The 13,602-nt window shown below is 57.1% G+C and overlaps 1 protein-coding gene and 1 long non-coding RNA gene across 13 annotated transcripts in view; one reads left to right on the top strand and one right to left on the bottom strand.

The window, feature by feature from the left end:
* The window catches only part of LOC123625372 (BTG3 associated nuclear protein), a 70,566-nt gene extending 61,752 nt beyond the window's left edge, over positions 1–8,814 (bottom strand). For 3 of the 12 annotated variants that reach the window (XM_045533800.1, XM_045533805.1, XM_045533806.1), the window contains exon 1: positions 8,737–8,814. Coding sequence is in view for 7 of the 12 variants with exons in the window: in XM_045533797.1 (XP_045389753.1) it covers positions 8,148–8,192 (45 nt within the window). In the remaining 5 variants the exon portion in view is untranslated. Of the gene's footprint in view, positions 1–8,147; positions 8,382–8,736 lie in introns of those variants that run through there. The other 9 variants (XM_045533795.1, XM_045533798.1, XM_045533796.1 and 6 more) reach the window with 5 other exon arrangements.
* Positions 8,815–9,331: 517 nt separating this feature from the next.
* LOC123625375 lies at positions 9,332–11,494 on the top strand. The gene is made up of 2 exons (XR_006730484.1): positions 9,332–10,608; positions 10,810–11,494. It is a non-coding gene; the product is annotated as an uncharacterized LOC123625375 (long non-coding RNA).
* Positions 11,495–13,602: the final 2,108 nt, after the last annotated feature.

The raw sequence follows: 13,602 nt of genomic DNA, 5'->3' as shown, positions 1-13,602 counted from the left end.
TCCCCAACCTCTGTGGCACCAGGGACCAGTTTCACGGAAGACACTTTTTCCACGGGCTGGGGTCGGGGGGGAGTGGTGCAGAGCTCAGGTGGTGACAGCTCATCCGCCGATCCTCCGGCTGTGTGGCCCAGTCCCTGAGTTTCACAGAAGACAATTGTTCCATGGGGTCGGGGGAGGCAGAGCTCAGGCAGTGATGCAAAGCCCAATTCCGTAAGGCCGTGGCCCGGGGGCTGGAGACTGCAGGTCCAGAGCAGAGACGCGGACACAGGCCTAAGGAGGCCCACCAGAGCCTAGCAACAGACTAGAACACGTCACAGATGCTGGCTACCGGCACCCAGCCCTGGATCGGGCCCCCATGGTGGCAAGTACGTCCCACTCCGGCTGCTGTCACAGGAGCCAGGGAGCCAAGTTACGATCTTGGCACTAGATAGACAATCTGGGCAGTTCCACGCAAGATCATAATTCCCAGCGTACAATCTGAGTTCAGCCATGGAACACACACACCCGGGTCAGAAGCTGCCCCTGGAACCCAAAAGTTACTGGATGAGCTCTGACATCAGTGACAAGCTGGAGCCGTCAAAAGGCCCGTGCAGGGCACGTAGAGCCGTGCGGGGGGTGACTGCTGGAGCGTGGAGCTCCGAGGGGGACCAAAGCTGGGGGACAGAGCACGTCGGGCCACCCCCCAGCTGGAGCTCCTGTCAACATGTGGACTCTGCCGGCAACAGAGGGGCATGAAACTGTTCGCTCCACTTGAGTGTAATTACCAAGCACATGCCGCATTTGAGACAATTACTCAGACTAAAGAAACGTGACTCGTGCATTAGCTCACCCGCCTTTCGGAATGCTGCTTTCACCTCAATCCAACAGCAACCTGACTTTCAGGGTGAGCAACGTTTAATTTAGTAGCCCAAAATATTTAGACTGTTTTGATAAATAAATGGGTCCAGCCCTCAACAGGAGACACCTTTACCTAGCCTGACGTTTGCTAGAGTGAGCTTGGACCACCTCCCCCCATTCCCGTCTCGCCTGGCAGATGACACCACGGCAGGCTGGGCCCATCCCCGCCTGCTTCAACCGCCAGCGCTAGTGACACGCGCACTCGGCCTCCGCACGCTACGACTCCAGGTCTGGCCCACGCCTCTCCCAAATACAATGGCAAAAAGAAATGGTTATTCAAAGTGATTTTTGTGAAAAATAAATTTGCAGATTTTGATTCTACTGAACTTATAGTTTAGAAGGAGTATGATACTAATTTATGATTATGCGGTCACAGCAAATATTTGTGGGGAAAAAATGAGTCCACCGAATTTCATAAAGGAGTCTCTTTTCTTTTGCAATAAACAATGTTACTGGGATAATTAGTAAAATGGTTTAAACAGAGAGGCATCGATGACAAATCCCTGGTCTTGAGAACTGTGCCGTGGTTACACGAGAGAATGCCCTGTTTTTAGGGAACAGCCACTTACTCATACAAGGATCGAAGGACATCGTGGCTTAAGCTGTTTAGGGAAGAAACAAGAAATATACACAGAGGGAAAAAGAGGGAGAGAGAGAGAGAGAAACCCATACAGAGAGAGGGTGAAGCACTGTAGGGAGAGGACAAAGAAAGTGTGATAAAATGTTAACATTTGAGAATACGGGAAAAGCCGATAACACAGTTCTTTGCATTTTTCTTGGAACTTCTAAGTCTGAAGTTAATAAGCAAAAAACCCAATTCCTATTAAAAGATCTTGGGGGGTTTTCTCCAAAGAAAGACAAGGCCACAACGGAAAGAAGCCTTCTCCACGTCTAAGCATGGCTTTGCCGACGCTGATGACGCTCCTGACGCTTCAGGGAGATCTTCCCCAAACACGCTCAGCGCCTTCACCAGAGCAACGTGGCGGTGCAGCGGCTTCCTCCAGACGGCCCCAAGTCCCCCACGTCAGCGGCTGAGCACCTGGATGCTGGGGGCACCCGGCAGCCACCTGTACGGTGGGGACAACAGAGGGCTGGAGAGCACAGTGAGCAGCGCTCTGCGTGGCACGTGGCACCGGAACTGCTCCTCACTGTCCTCGGAATGTTACTCGACCCCCACCCTTGATCCCTGTCCAGCTCGCATCGGTACTTTCAGTCCGGGACGTGGGATCCACACGCTGCAGCCCTCGAGCCGACGGTGGCCGCCGTCTGTCCCCGAAGATGCGTCACTGGGAAACAGCCTCGCCCCTCCCGCCCTGCAGTGGCGACAGGGACATCTTCCCACCTGGCCCTTTGCTGTTTCTCAACAGCGTCTGCACGGCAGGGCACCACCATTTTTTTTTAAAGCCAGTGCAATTTAGCAGTGGGGGGATGAGTGCCAACTTCAGTGACGCTCATGTTAACAAGTTCTCATAACCCACTGCCATCCGACCAGCCGCTCGCGGCATCTTTAGAATCTTGAAACTGCCTCCAAGTGAAAGACGAAGGCATCAGGCTCCACAACTGACTGGTGTGTGGAGGGCTGTGCTCCTGACTCCGGGACACAGGAGTGTCCGCGAGTGGTTGGCACGGGAGGGTGGTGGGTCGGCAGAAACCCCAGCGAGGCAAGGAGGCAGCTCGCTGAGCCCTCGCACGAGCCCGAGAGGACGGGAGGGAACCGCAGACCTGCTTCCATCCAGTTCCACCCATCCCACTCGCCCCTCCCTGGCGTAGCATGACTGCGTTTTATATAAACTCGAATCAGACAAATTTAAAATAACACATAATATAAAATAAATATGAAGCCCTGACTTTTCAAAAAATGTGAAATTATTTGAACTCTGCGAATCTTAAAAATCCATGAAATGTTGGCTTTCAAAACTGGAAGCCGATTGTCGCCAGCCGCGTTTGCCGCTGACAACTGCGCGGGCCGAGCGCTGGGTCTCAGGCAAACAGGACCCCGGCCTGTGTCAGGTTCAGGCTAAACGCATGTGAACTACCTGGACGCAGCCCGCGGGGGGGTGGCCTGGAGGGTGGCACTCTGCTCCCACTGTTGAAGGAGCCGAGCCGAGGCGGACGGAAGGCGGCAGCACCGTGCCCATCCTGGCCACCTCCTGCCCCGGCACTTGCAGGGCTGCGCTTCGTGGTCACGGCAGGGACCAGGCCTCGCTTCCTCCCCGCACCCTCTGGGAAAGTTAAGGTAGAAGCCCTGGGTTTCTGCCACACTTGAGGGAAATTCAGTTCATACCAGCGGCAAGGAAATGCCAACGGCGCACATACCAGGTTTCGCTTCCAGTTTTATCCAAACCCATTTCTAATTTCAGAAAGGTTAAACTTGGCTTCCAGTTTATTTGACTTTCCATCTTGAGGAAAAAGGGGGAAAAAATCACCAGAGGCCACAGCAGTGTTCCGATACACAGGCGCCATCTTTATTACTAAGGGTTGTCCGTAGAGGGCCTGTAGCGGCCACCCAAGCCCTCCGCATGCTCCCTCAAAACTCTCAGGGTTCCTAGGCTGGGCGCGGTGGCTCACGCCTGTAATCCTAGCACTCTGGGAGGCCAAGGAGGGCAGATTGCTCGAGGTCAGGAGTTCGCGACCAGCCTGAGCAAGAGCGAGACCCCGTCTCCACTAAAAATAGAAAGAAATTATATGGACAGCTAAAAATATATAGAAAAAATTAGCCGGGCGTGGTGGCGCATGCCTGTAGTCCCAGCTACTCGGGAGGCTGAGGCAGGAGAATGGCTGGAGCCCAGGAGTTGGAGGTTGCTGTGAGCTAGGCTGACGCCACGGCACTCTAGCCTGGGCAACAGAGGGAGACTCTGTCTCAAAAAAAAAAAAAAAAGTCGGAGAAGAGAGTGGACAGTTCTTGGCTTCGTGCAGTCGTGAGGGATGCAGAAAATTCAAAATAGGAATCAATTTCATGAGACCTCACAGTATCTTAGGCACTGTCTGCTTGCGGCTTAAGTTCATGTTTCCACCGTATTTCAAGTCAAGACACCACGGGCGTCCAGCAGTGGGGGCACCAGGCTCTGCACCGAGACCCACTAGCACACCTGACCCATTTCCGAGCACGGCCGTGAAGGTGCGCATGGGACTGCGCTTCGTCCTTCACAGCAGGGGGTCGCGCCCAAGGGGTCAGGAGGGGGCTTCTCCCCTCCCTGAGGACATCCTCTCTTCCTGGGGGCAGGCGGGTCGAGGGAGGGACAAGAGCGAGGTCTCCAGCTGCACAAGGTGACTGGAAAACCGAGGCTAAAGGGTGTTTCCAACTTCAAAGCAGAAGGCTCGCGGCTGGGGAGGCCGTGCGCTGTCGCTCCGTCCTTCCGCGTGCACTAAGGGCCCTGGGCGCCACTGGCAAAGCACTGGCAGCTTTTTCAGAGCAACCTGCAACCCTGTGACCCCCCCAACACCTGCTCTCAAATTCCCTAAGGCTCCGCCCACCCCCGGGAAACAAGAACAACAAAGATCTTTATTCACGTCAGGCATGGGGGGGACTTTCCAAAGCTTTTATCTGGGACATTCTCATTGAGACCCTCAGTATTTATTTCCCCCCAAGTCTTTTTTTCAAAATGAGGAAATTTTTTTTTTTAGATCGAAGCAGAAGTGGTCTTTCAGTTACATGGACATTTCAACACCAGCCTTGCGTTCTCACACGGCTCATTTAATGCAAAGACTGAAGTTTTCGGGATTTACATCACATAGATGAGGATTATGAGAGAAACCAAAGGCTGATGAGCCATGCCGGGTGGTGTCGCCAGACCACTAACGCAAACTCATCTACAAGGGGAGCCTGAAGCTGGCAGCTCTCGCACTGTTCCTGGATCCACACACGGCCCACACTCGGGGGACCCCCCGGGCGCCTGCGTGCAGACTCAGTCTCCCTGTTCTTCCAGGCTGCACACTCCCGGGGGCACTGGTCAGGATCTTGACGAATGTCTCTCAGTTTGGGTCTACCATTGTCTCGTGATTTGACTGCATTTCTGGCTACGCCACCAGAGAAGTGATGTGCCCTTCTCGGCATAGCTCATTGGGGGTGGCTGGGATTAATGTCTTATTACTGGTGATGTCACCTTCATCACCTGCTTCAGGTAGTACCTGCTGGGTTTCTCCGTTGTGAAGTTATTGTTGTTCCCTTTGTGATTTGTAAACATTTGGGGGAAGACACTTGGGGACCATCTTTACTGTCACAGACAGGTGGAGACTAAAGGGACGTGGCAGCAAAACTCGGTGTGGGAACCTGGAACAGCAGAGGACGTCAGTGAACAGGGAGGTTGGAACAAGGTCTGTAATTTAGTAACAGTGCTGTGCTGCTGTCAGCTTTCTGCCTGTTATATGGATGTTTGCTTATGTAAGACGTCAGCACTGGGGAGACAGTGAAGAGAACAGGGAAGCTCACTGAAATATTTTTACAACTTTTCTTTCAAAGTCTAATATTAACCTGAAAACTAAAATTGGACCAAGCTGCAGATTCTGACTCCATAGGTCTGGGTGGGGCCTGTGAGTCTGCATTTCTTGCAAACCCCCCAGTGATGCTGCGCGCGGCTGCCGGCCCCTGGACCACTCTGCTGGTACGGCTCTGCCGGACGGAAACAGTTCCACTAAGCACAACTTCCAAGTGTGACACTCGGACAAACTGCATCAGACCACACTCCCCGCGCGGTGGTCACCGCCTCGCTGCGTGGTCCACGGCTGTCCTGGCACAGCGCCCAGAAAGAGGCTGGCCGAAGAGTCTGCAACCAAGGGCTTTGCCACCACACGTGCCTGGCTGGCCCTGCCCAGCTGAGCCCGGTGCCCCTCCAAGGCCGCAGAGCCAGAACCCCCTGCTGGCACTGCGACTCACAGGCCACCATGGGAACAGTGACTTGGTGACTTGGCACCCGTCACCGAGGCCACAAGGAAGCAGGAGAGCGGAGTGGAGGCAAGAACAGGCTCTGGAATTCCTGCTAAAGGTGAGTGACTGGTCACACAGGTGACTTCCACTTACCCCACAAAATGATTTTTCGTAGAGTACAATAACCCCCCAAGAAAGAGAACAGAGGCAGGTAGGAGATTCCACACGCTCTGACAGATGGAGAGGATGTGGTCAGGGCAATGCAGGGCAACCTGGAGCGCACGGGAGCTGGCGCCATGCCACACAGCACCCTGCCGGGGCTAGGCCCACACCCAGGACCTGGAGCAGGGGCTGGGCCTGGGGACTCGGTCCCCGTACAGGTAATGCAAAAGGGCTGACTCTGCCACAGCCCTGCAGAGAGAAAGCGGAGCAGCGCCAAGCAAAGGGGTCTTCCTTAAAGAAGCTGAACAGCCCAGAGCCAGACCCTTGACTTGGCCCTGCAGGGCCCACAGGGACAAGCTCCCAGTCACCCGAGGGGAGTCTGCACTTCTCCAAACCAGCCCTGCCGAGCCAGGGCTGTGCCAGCTTCCACCCGCCTCCCACGGCAGTCACCATCAGTATTTGAGGAGCGCTCGCCAGACCGAGCAAGAAGCCAACACTGAACAAGAACAGGGACACCGAAGGAAACAAATCAGAACAAAAGAGAACTGAAAAGAATCCTCATTGGTTTCCTCAGAGTCAAGGAGATAAGACATTCATGAAACAATGAAGCTACCATGAAACACAAACAAGGCAAACATGCCCTTGGAAATTAAAAATTTGACTGCAGAAATAAAAAATTTAAAACAGGATCAGAAGGCACATTGAAGCCCTCTCCCAGAAGGGGAGATGAAAATGACACAGGAAGGACGATGAAGGTGAGACTCCAGGGTCAGTCCGGCTGCCCAGCACCAACCAGGGCAACTCCTGGAGGTGGGGACGGCAAATACCCGAGCACAGAGAGCCCGAGCCTGGAGTGAGAACCCGCTGCTTCAGCACACTGCAAAATGTCCTAAAAACCAAAGAGAAGATCCAAAAAACTTCCAGGGAGAGAAAAGGTTACCCAAAAGGAGTAAGAATACTTGGCAGAGGTTCTCATTTAAATGAAGAAAGCCACGATTAAAACGTGGGGTTCTCAACAAACCCCAGCGTTTAATAAAGGAAGATGCCAGGACACCTGTGCAGATCAACTGACCCGGAGCAGGAAAAGGAGGGGCGGGGGCAGGAAGGGCAATGTGCCACCTGGCTGTACAAGGAACAACATTTATTTGCACAGTCCAAACACAAACAACCTGAATGACTAAACACAGTGGGCACGGAGCACAGAAGAGGTGGAATACACTGGCAGTGACAAAGCCAAGAGTGCGTACAAGGACAGAACACCTGCTTATTTAGAGCGAGGGAGAACTACCTGAACGAACCACTAAAAAGGTGAAGGTGTTTTAGAGGAGTGGCATTGAGGTGCGGAGGGGGACTGTTGCTTTCTAATAAGTCTTGCATTGACATTTCTATTATGTTGATTAAAAATACGTATTTTGTTTTTTCAAGAGCAGACTTCAGACAGACTGAAGTCAAACCTTGGCTGTGTCCTGGCAAGTCACTTAGAGTCCGTGGGCCTCAACGGCTGCGTCTATCAGGTGCGGACAGCCCCTGCCTCCCTGGGTCACTGTGAGGAGCCCTGGAGTGCCGGCCGTCCAGCAGGGACGCGCTCCACACATGGGAGCCGTCTTCTAAAAGTTAAAGCCAATGATGAGAGAATCCAACATCACAAGACTATATTCTTATTTTAATTGCAAGACAAGGATGGAACTAACTATATAGAATTTTATGGGCAGTTCTGATGTTTCCCTTCACCACTGGACATCTGTACAGGGTTGTCCCGAAAGCTGGATGTTAAGCGATCAGATTTTCTATTTCTGATCTACTGTTTCTGGAGCTTACTCAGCACCACTCGACTCTTCCAAGTTACCTGTCTGTCCCCCAGTAACTTCCAGTTACAATTCTTCCCTGACAAGACGGCCTCTGGCCAACTGCTGATCGTACTGCTAGTTGCACCCACGACATCAGGCCTCGGGTGCATTCCAGGGCAGGACAGCGAACTGCAGGTAGGAGAGGAACTACCTGTTCCACATCAACAGGCCGTAACCTGGGCCCTCCCTGGTCAGAGTGCAGCAGGCTCGCTATCCTGGAGAGCCCACACCCGCCCCACCTGTGCACAGTTCTTCAGACCGTTCCGCCTCCTGCAGAGCCAAGACAGCCCTCCCGCCTCATCAGAGAAAAGAAACCCAGTCCTCTACTAAGGCAACGTCTCCCGTCCGCTCCCGCCGTCGGGATGGAAGTCACCTACTTCCTGCGTCCCAGGGAAAAACAACGGCCACGGTCCTAAGGACATCACACAACAGCAAAAACGTTCTGGGGTGCGGGGCTGAAGGGCTCGTACTCGAGGCCCCCGGGGACCCGCCCGGCCGTGCGCCGCCAGCAGCAGAACCGGGGCCGGCGCCGAGCTCCGGGCTGCGGGGCTGCGGCCCACGCCGGTGACTCGGGCGGCACAAAACGATGCCGTCGAGGCGGAGTGCGCCTCCTCGCAGGAGCAAGCCCGGAGTCAGCTCGCCGCACGAGCGGGGCTCCTCGGCGTCCCCGGCGGGCGCACGCGGCCCCGGCCCCCCGCAGCCCCAGCCCGGACGGAGCGGCCGGGCCAACGCACGCCGCGCAGGACGCCCGGGGCGAGGGCCCTGCGGAGCGGCCCGCGCGCGGCCCCCGGGGCCTGGGCCCGAGCCGGGCGACGGGGCGCCGCGGGCCGAGGCCGGGACCGGAGCGGGGGCCGCGGCCGGGCGGGCGGAGGCAGCAGGGAGGAGGCAGATCTCGCTCTCGCTCTCGCTCTCGCCCCGCGGGAAGGGGGAGGTGGAGACGCGACCGGCTGCGGGAGCTGCAATTACCGTGTGGGCTGCGGAATTCTCGTGGTGTTTGTCGGGGAGCTGCGATAATGGCGTCCGTCCTCGCGAGAGAAGCCGCCGCTCTGCGCAGGCGCCGCGGGCCCCTCCCCGCGGGGCGCTGCCCCACCCTCCGCGCAGGCTCATTGGGCGCAGGGCAGGGACGCGGGGGGCGGGGCCTGCGGGCGCCGAGGCCTGCTGCGCGCGCTTCCGCCCGCTCGGACTCCCGGCGAGCATGCGCAGGCGGCCTTCTCCCCCGCCGGGGCCTCGGCTCCCCGAGGCTCTTACTTCCCCACTGTACGCCCAGGCGCCTCTTCAGCCCGGGAGCAATCGCTGCTGTGGGCCGTTTGAGGAATCCGCACCGTCTTTGAGACGGAATGACTAGGACATAGCTCCCCTGACGACTACACGTCCCAGGATGCTCTGCGCAGGGGGCGCGCGGTGCACTCTGGGACCCGTAGTCCCTTCGTGCTGACCATGCCTGCCGGGACTTGTAGTCTCTCCGGACTCGGGCTGCCCGTGCTGTCCCCGCGCCGCGGGCTGCTGGGACTTGTAGTCAGGATGGCACAGGTGAGCTGTGCGCGCACCGCGGGCCGTACCTGCTGCCGCTGCGGCGCCGGCTCCGAGGTTCCGGAACCTGGGAGGGCTTCCGGAACGAGAGCGGCTGTGCTCCGGGGCCCGCGCGCCGCGGCGGGTGTGCCTTGAACTGTGGGTGGGCGACAGGTGTGTCTCCCGTGGGGCACGCGGGGCGCCGTGTGCGGTGTGGACGGCCGCTAACACGAGTTAGCGAGTGATAACGCGAGTGCGCGCCGGGGCGTGCGGGCGCTGCGGGCGGAGGGCCCGGTGCGGACTCCCCGGTGGGACGATGAGGCGGCGTCCCCGCAAGGCCACCGCCGGGAGAGGCGCGGCGGCCTGGCCAGAGCGTCCCGTCCGCTCCCGCTGGGGAAGGGCCCGGACTCGGCCGCGGAGCACCCCCGTCACCCCCACCCCAGCACCGCGAGGGAGGCGGGGACAGCTGCGCGGCGACGCCTGCTGTCCCCCCCCAGGAACCGGGTGTGGGTGCCGCCTGGCCGAGAACTCTCCGCACGGGGCCCGAGTATCCGACCAGGGAAGAGAGAAATTTAGGACCGTGTTTTTCACGTTGTTTCAAGACCTCTCGGAGTCGGAGTGGTGGCCCTCAAGCGTGGGTGCCTCGGTTCCCTGTCGCAGCAGGCGTGAATGAATGAGTGAACGAGTGAATGAAAGGTGAATACATTTAAAACAAAACCACCCCACACACCACGGTGAGGGCTTATTGAAGACCCCCAAGCCACTTCGGATTAAGTCAAAATCAGAAATTAAGCCAATCAAAAGTATATAACTGTGCCTATGCTGGAGTTGTTGACTGTTTTTGATGTTTTAGATTTTTTTTTTTTCGCTGCTCAGGAAGCTAAAATAGAGGAAGTTGTTCAGTAGTGCCATCTGCTAATTCACCATGGTTTAAAAAAATGAAATAGTCATCAGCAAAGACATATCCACTAAGGGGGTTCACTCACTCACCATATGGGGGCCCTTCCCTTCACCGGTCAGTCAACGCGAGAATCCCATCCAATCTCCTGGAGTTAGTTAGTAAAGTCACATTGCGGGCAGTGTGAGAGGAGCGGGAGGTGCACGCTGGCCCGGGTGGCACCAGAAATGGGGGAGCCACCTCCGTGTGTGTGCACTGGCCACTCGTACAGACCACCAAGGCCCGTTTGCCAGCCCTCACCGTGCCCACCGCAGGAAGACCCTGCAGTGCTTCAGAAGGTTCCTCTTTCTGAAGATGTCACTGGGATGGAGAAACGGATTATTCACGATGCTCCCAGTTGCCCGGGAAAAGCCCAGAAGGCTGAGTGAAAGGTTAGGTCATTGAGCCCGCCTGTTGCCCAGCCCGGCTTGGAAGCCAAGCCTTCGCTTGGCAAGTCCTTGAGGCCTCAGGCCTCGCCTACTCCGCGGGAGCCGGTCTTGAGAGCTCACGGGGCTCTTAGGAGGCGTCAGTGAAGTGGGTTTAGCAGAGGGTCCGGCTCAGAATGTGATCGTGTTACCATTTCACTCGTTCAGGAACATGCTGGACTTCTTAAATGACACTCCATTATTTTGGAAAAGCAAATGCTGACTTCCTGATTCATTTGTGGTGTCTGTGTCTGGAACTTACCGTCACGGTACCTCTGCATCACCCGGGACAGTGGCTCTCAGCTGTGGCTGTGCGGAGGACTCCCGGCAGAGCTTCTCAGTGACCAGCGCCTGGCTCCACTCCTGGAGGTGCTGGCCTTCGTGTGCTCAGAGCATTCGCACCGTCAGCCCAGACGGAGAACGGACCGAGAAGGCTGGTTGGCCGTCTACATTTATCTTAATTTTCTGTTCAATGTTAAGTGCGGTTCCTTGAGACACTGGGTCATTTAAGAGGACAGAGAGCACAATTATCCACCTAACTTGGAGTTTCTAACTGAAGCAGAGCCCTGCCACAGAGCCCCAGACCCACGGCCACTGCATTGCGTGGTCTGCCTGAAAGGGGCAGGCTGAAGAGGGCAGGATGGCCAAGGACAGCCGAGGACATGGCCCCAGAGCCCGTGGGGTGTCAGCTGACCGGGGTGGGGATCGTCAGGGCTCGGTGGTGCCTGGGCCGTGGGCGTGGCAGACAGTCATGGCAGCGCTGTTCTCACACCTTTACTTGTATCAACTCACTAAACCTTCCCAACAGCTCTGCCCAGTGTCACTGTCCCCACTTTACAGAGGAGGAAACTGAGGCAAGAGTCAATGAGTGAATGAATGAATCAATCAGGCTACCCAGGGTGGGTGTGTTTCCAGAATGACTCTGTGGGAAGAAAAGCACATAATCCAGGCTTGGTTTTTGTTGCTGGAAACCAAGGCGACCAAACGTACGGGCCCATTAGAGCAAGGACAGAACCTGCAGATCACCCGTGCGCGTGACTTCAGGCGGTTCTTGGGCGGATTCGTGCGTCAGAACCCGCGTTCTGTGGGTTTCCACACCTAGGAGTGGAAGGATTCTAGGAGTCTCTGATAAGGCACGATATCCCTGCCCTCTAAAAGACTGGAAGTTTAAACCAAAAAATTTTACAAAGTCGTCCATCCCAACCCGGAGGGTCCGTTTCAGGGTAAAAGGTGTCCGGGAACAAACTGCTGTCCAGTCCAGAGCAGGTTTCTTCGCGGCTGGCATCTGCAGGTATCACAGGTTGTCTGGCTAGGGTGACCCTCTTACTGTCCAGACGTGGGCACTTTTGTGGGTGAAAGGGCACCATTCGTATTTACGCCAAGACAACAGTGTCCCAGGCCATGGGGCCTCTGGCTTCGGGAGCATGAATTTGGCTCACATGGCGCCTCTTCCTAGAGTGAAGACTGGCTGCGTCGCCAGGAGCCCTGGGCACACGGGCGCCTGCTGCCATGCCCACCCATCCCCAGCACTTTGGCAGCCCCCCACCCCGCGCTTTTGGGCCTGCCGTTCCCTTCTCGTACACACGACAGGGCTCTGTGCCTGGTATGGGGTGTCCCACGGCTCCAAGCCACGGCGCCCACACCACGAGAACGGGACTGTGCTGTCACCCGCTCACCTCCCGAGTTCTCCCCGGTGCCCCCAGCAGGCTCTCCGTAAAGTTTTCCTGAACCCAGGCAGATTCGCCCCACTGTTTACCGGATCGAAGCACAGTGACCTGAGCGGCCTGTCCCCAGTGAAGGCCACTTGTTCCCATGCACCCACCTGATACCCAAACCAAACATCAACCACCAAATTGGGACAGACACGGGTTGAACTTTAACCGTGAGGCTCGGGGGTTTGGGTGAGTTTCCACGAAAAGAGGTGGGTCCCCTGCACTCCACGGTGGTCCGGATCGAAGTGAGGACGGAGAGTAGGAAGAGCCACCCCCTCTTGCCTGGGTCCGCGGAACAGACCCGAGATGTTGGGGAGGAGCCATAGGAACGCGTCGGGGTTCTCCTTCCTGGCAAGGCAGATGTGGAGGCCTCCCCGACATGGCCCGACGAGGCCGGAGCGACGGTGTTCCCAGCATCCCTGTGCACAGAGAGGCAGGAATAGCGCCTGTAAGTAGATGTCGAGTCTCCCAGGTGCGATTCGACGTGTGTCTGACTGCGTTGACTGCTTGGTGCCCTTCGAGATGAGAGACAGTCCCCAGCCAGAGAGCTTGGGTTGAGATTTCCACTCTTTCTTTTGCATTTGGTGACCTTGGGTGTCCTTGGGTGAATCATTTCACCTCCGCTTCACAGGGTCGTCAGGAGGGTAAAAAGCTCAGGACAAGGGGGGTGGTCCCTCGTCGCTCCCGGCCTGGGGCTGGGCCGTTGCTCCTTCTGGGCCTCAGACTCCTCCTCGGTGACATAAGGGCCTGCAGTGTCGGCTGCTGCGTTCTCTCTCCCCTGACACAGACGTCCCCACCGTCCGTGTCCCGCAGCTCAGGGAGCAGGGCCTGCGAAGCCAGACCCAGGTGTGTGTCCTGTCAGAGGTGGAGCTCGGGCAGGTGGCCTCCCCTCCCTGAGCCTCCCTGTCCTCATCCGTGAACCGGGAGTGACGCTGTCTCCTGGACCGAGCAGAGATGGCGTGACGTGTGCAGGAAGCTGGCACACGCCAGTTCTTCCCACTAACCCGCTGGGCCGCACCAGCCTGAGCCTCGAGCCCACAGGGCCATCTTCGGGGCACTTTGGGCTCTGCCCGGGTCCCTGCCCCGTGGGGACTCAGGCCTGTGGAGTGAGGGCAGAGAGCAGGGTGTGCTGGGGCCCTGGGTGGAGCTGCCTGAGCCTCGGGGCATCTCAGGAATCAGCAGGGACAGGGAAAACCAAAGTGGCTGGAGACCCATGTTTTAAACCCCTACCCAAAAGGGTCTGGGGCAG

This window comes from Lemur catta, chromosome 20 (genome assembly GCF_020740605.2).
Source record: "Lemur catta isolate mLemCat1 chromosome 20, mLemCat1.pri, whole genome shotgun sequence".
Classification (NCBI taxonomy): Eukaryota; Metazoa; Chordata; class Mammalia; order Primates; family Lemuridae; genus Lemur; species Lemur catta.
Note: the sequence above shows the minus strand (reverse complement) of the source record. Positions and strands in the feature narration are given on the sequence as shown.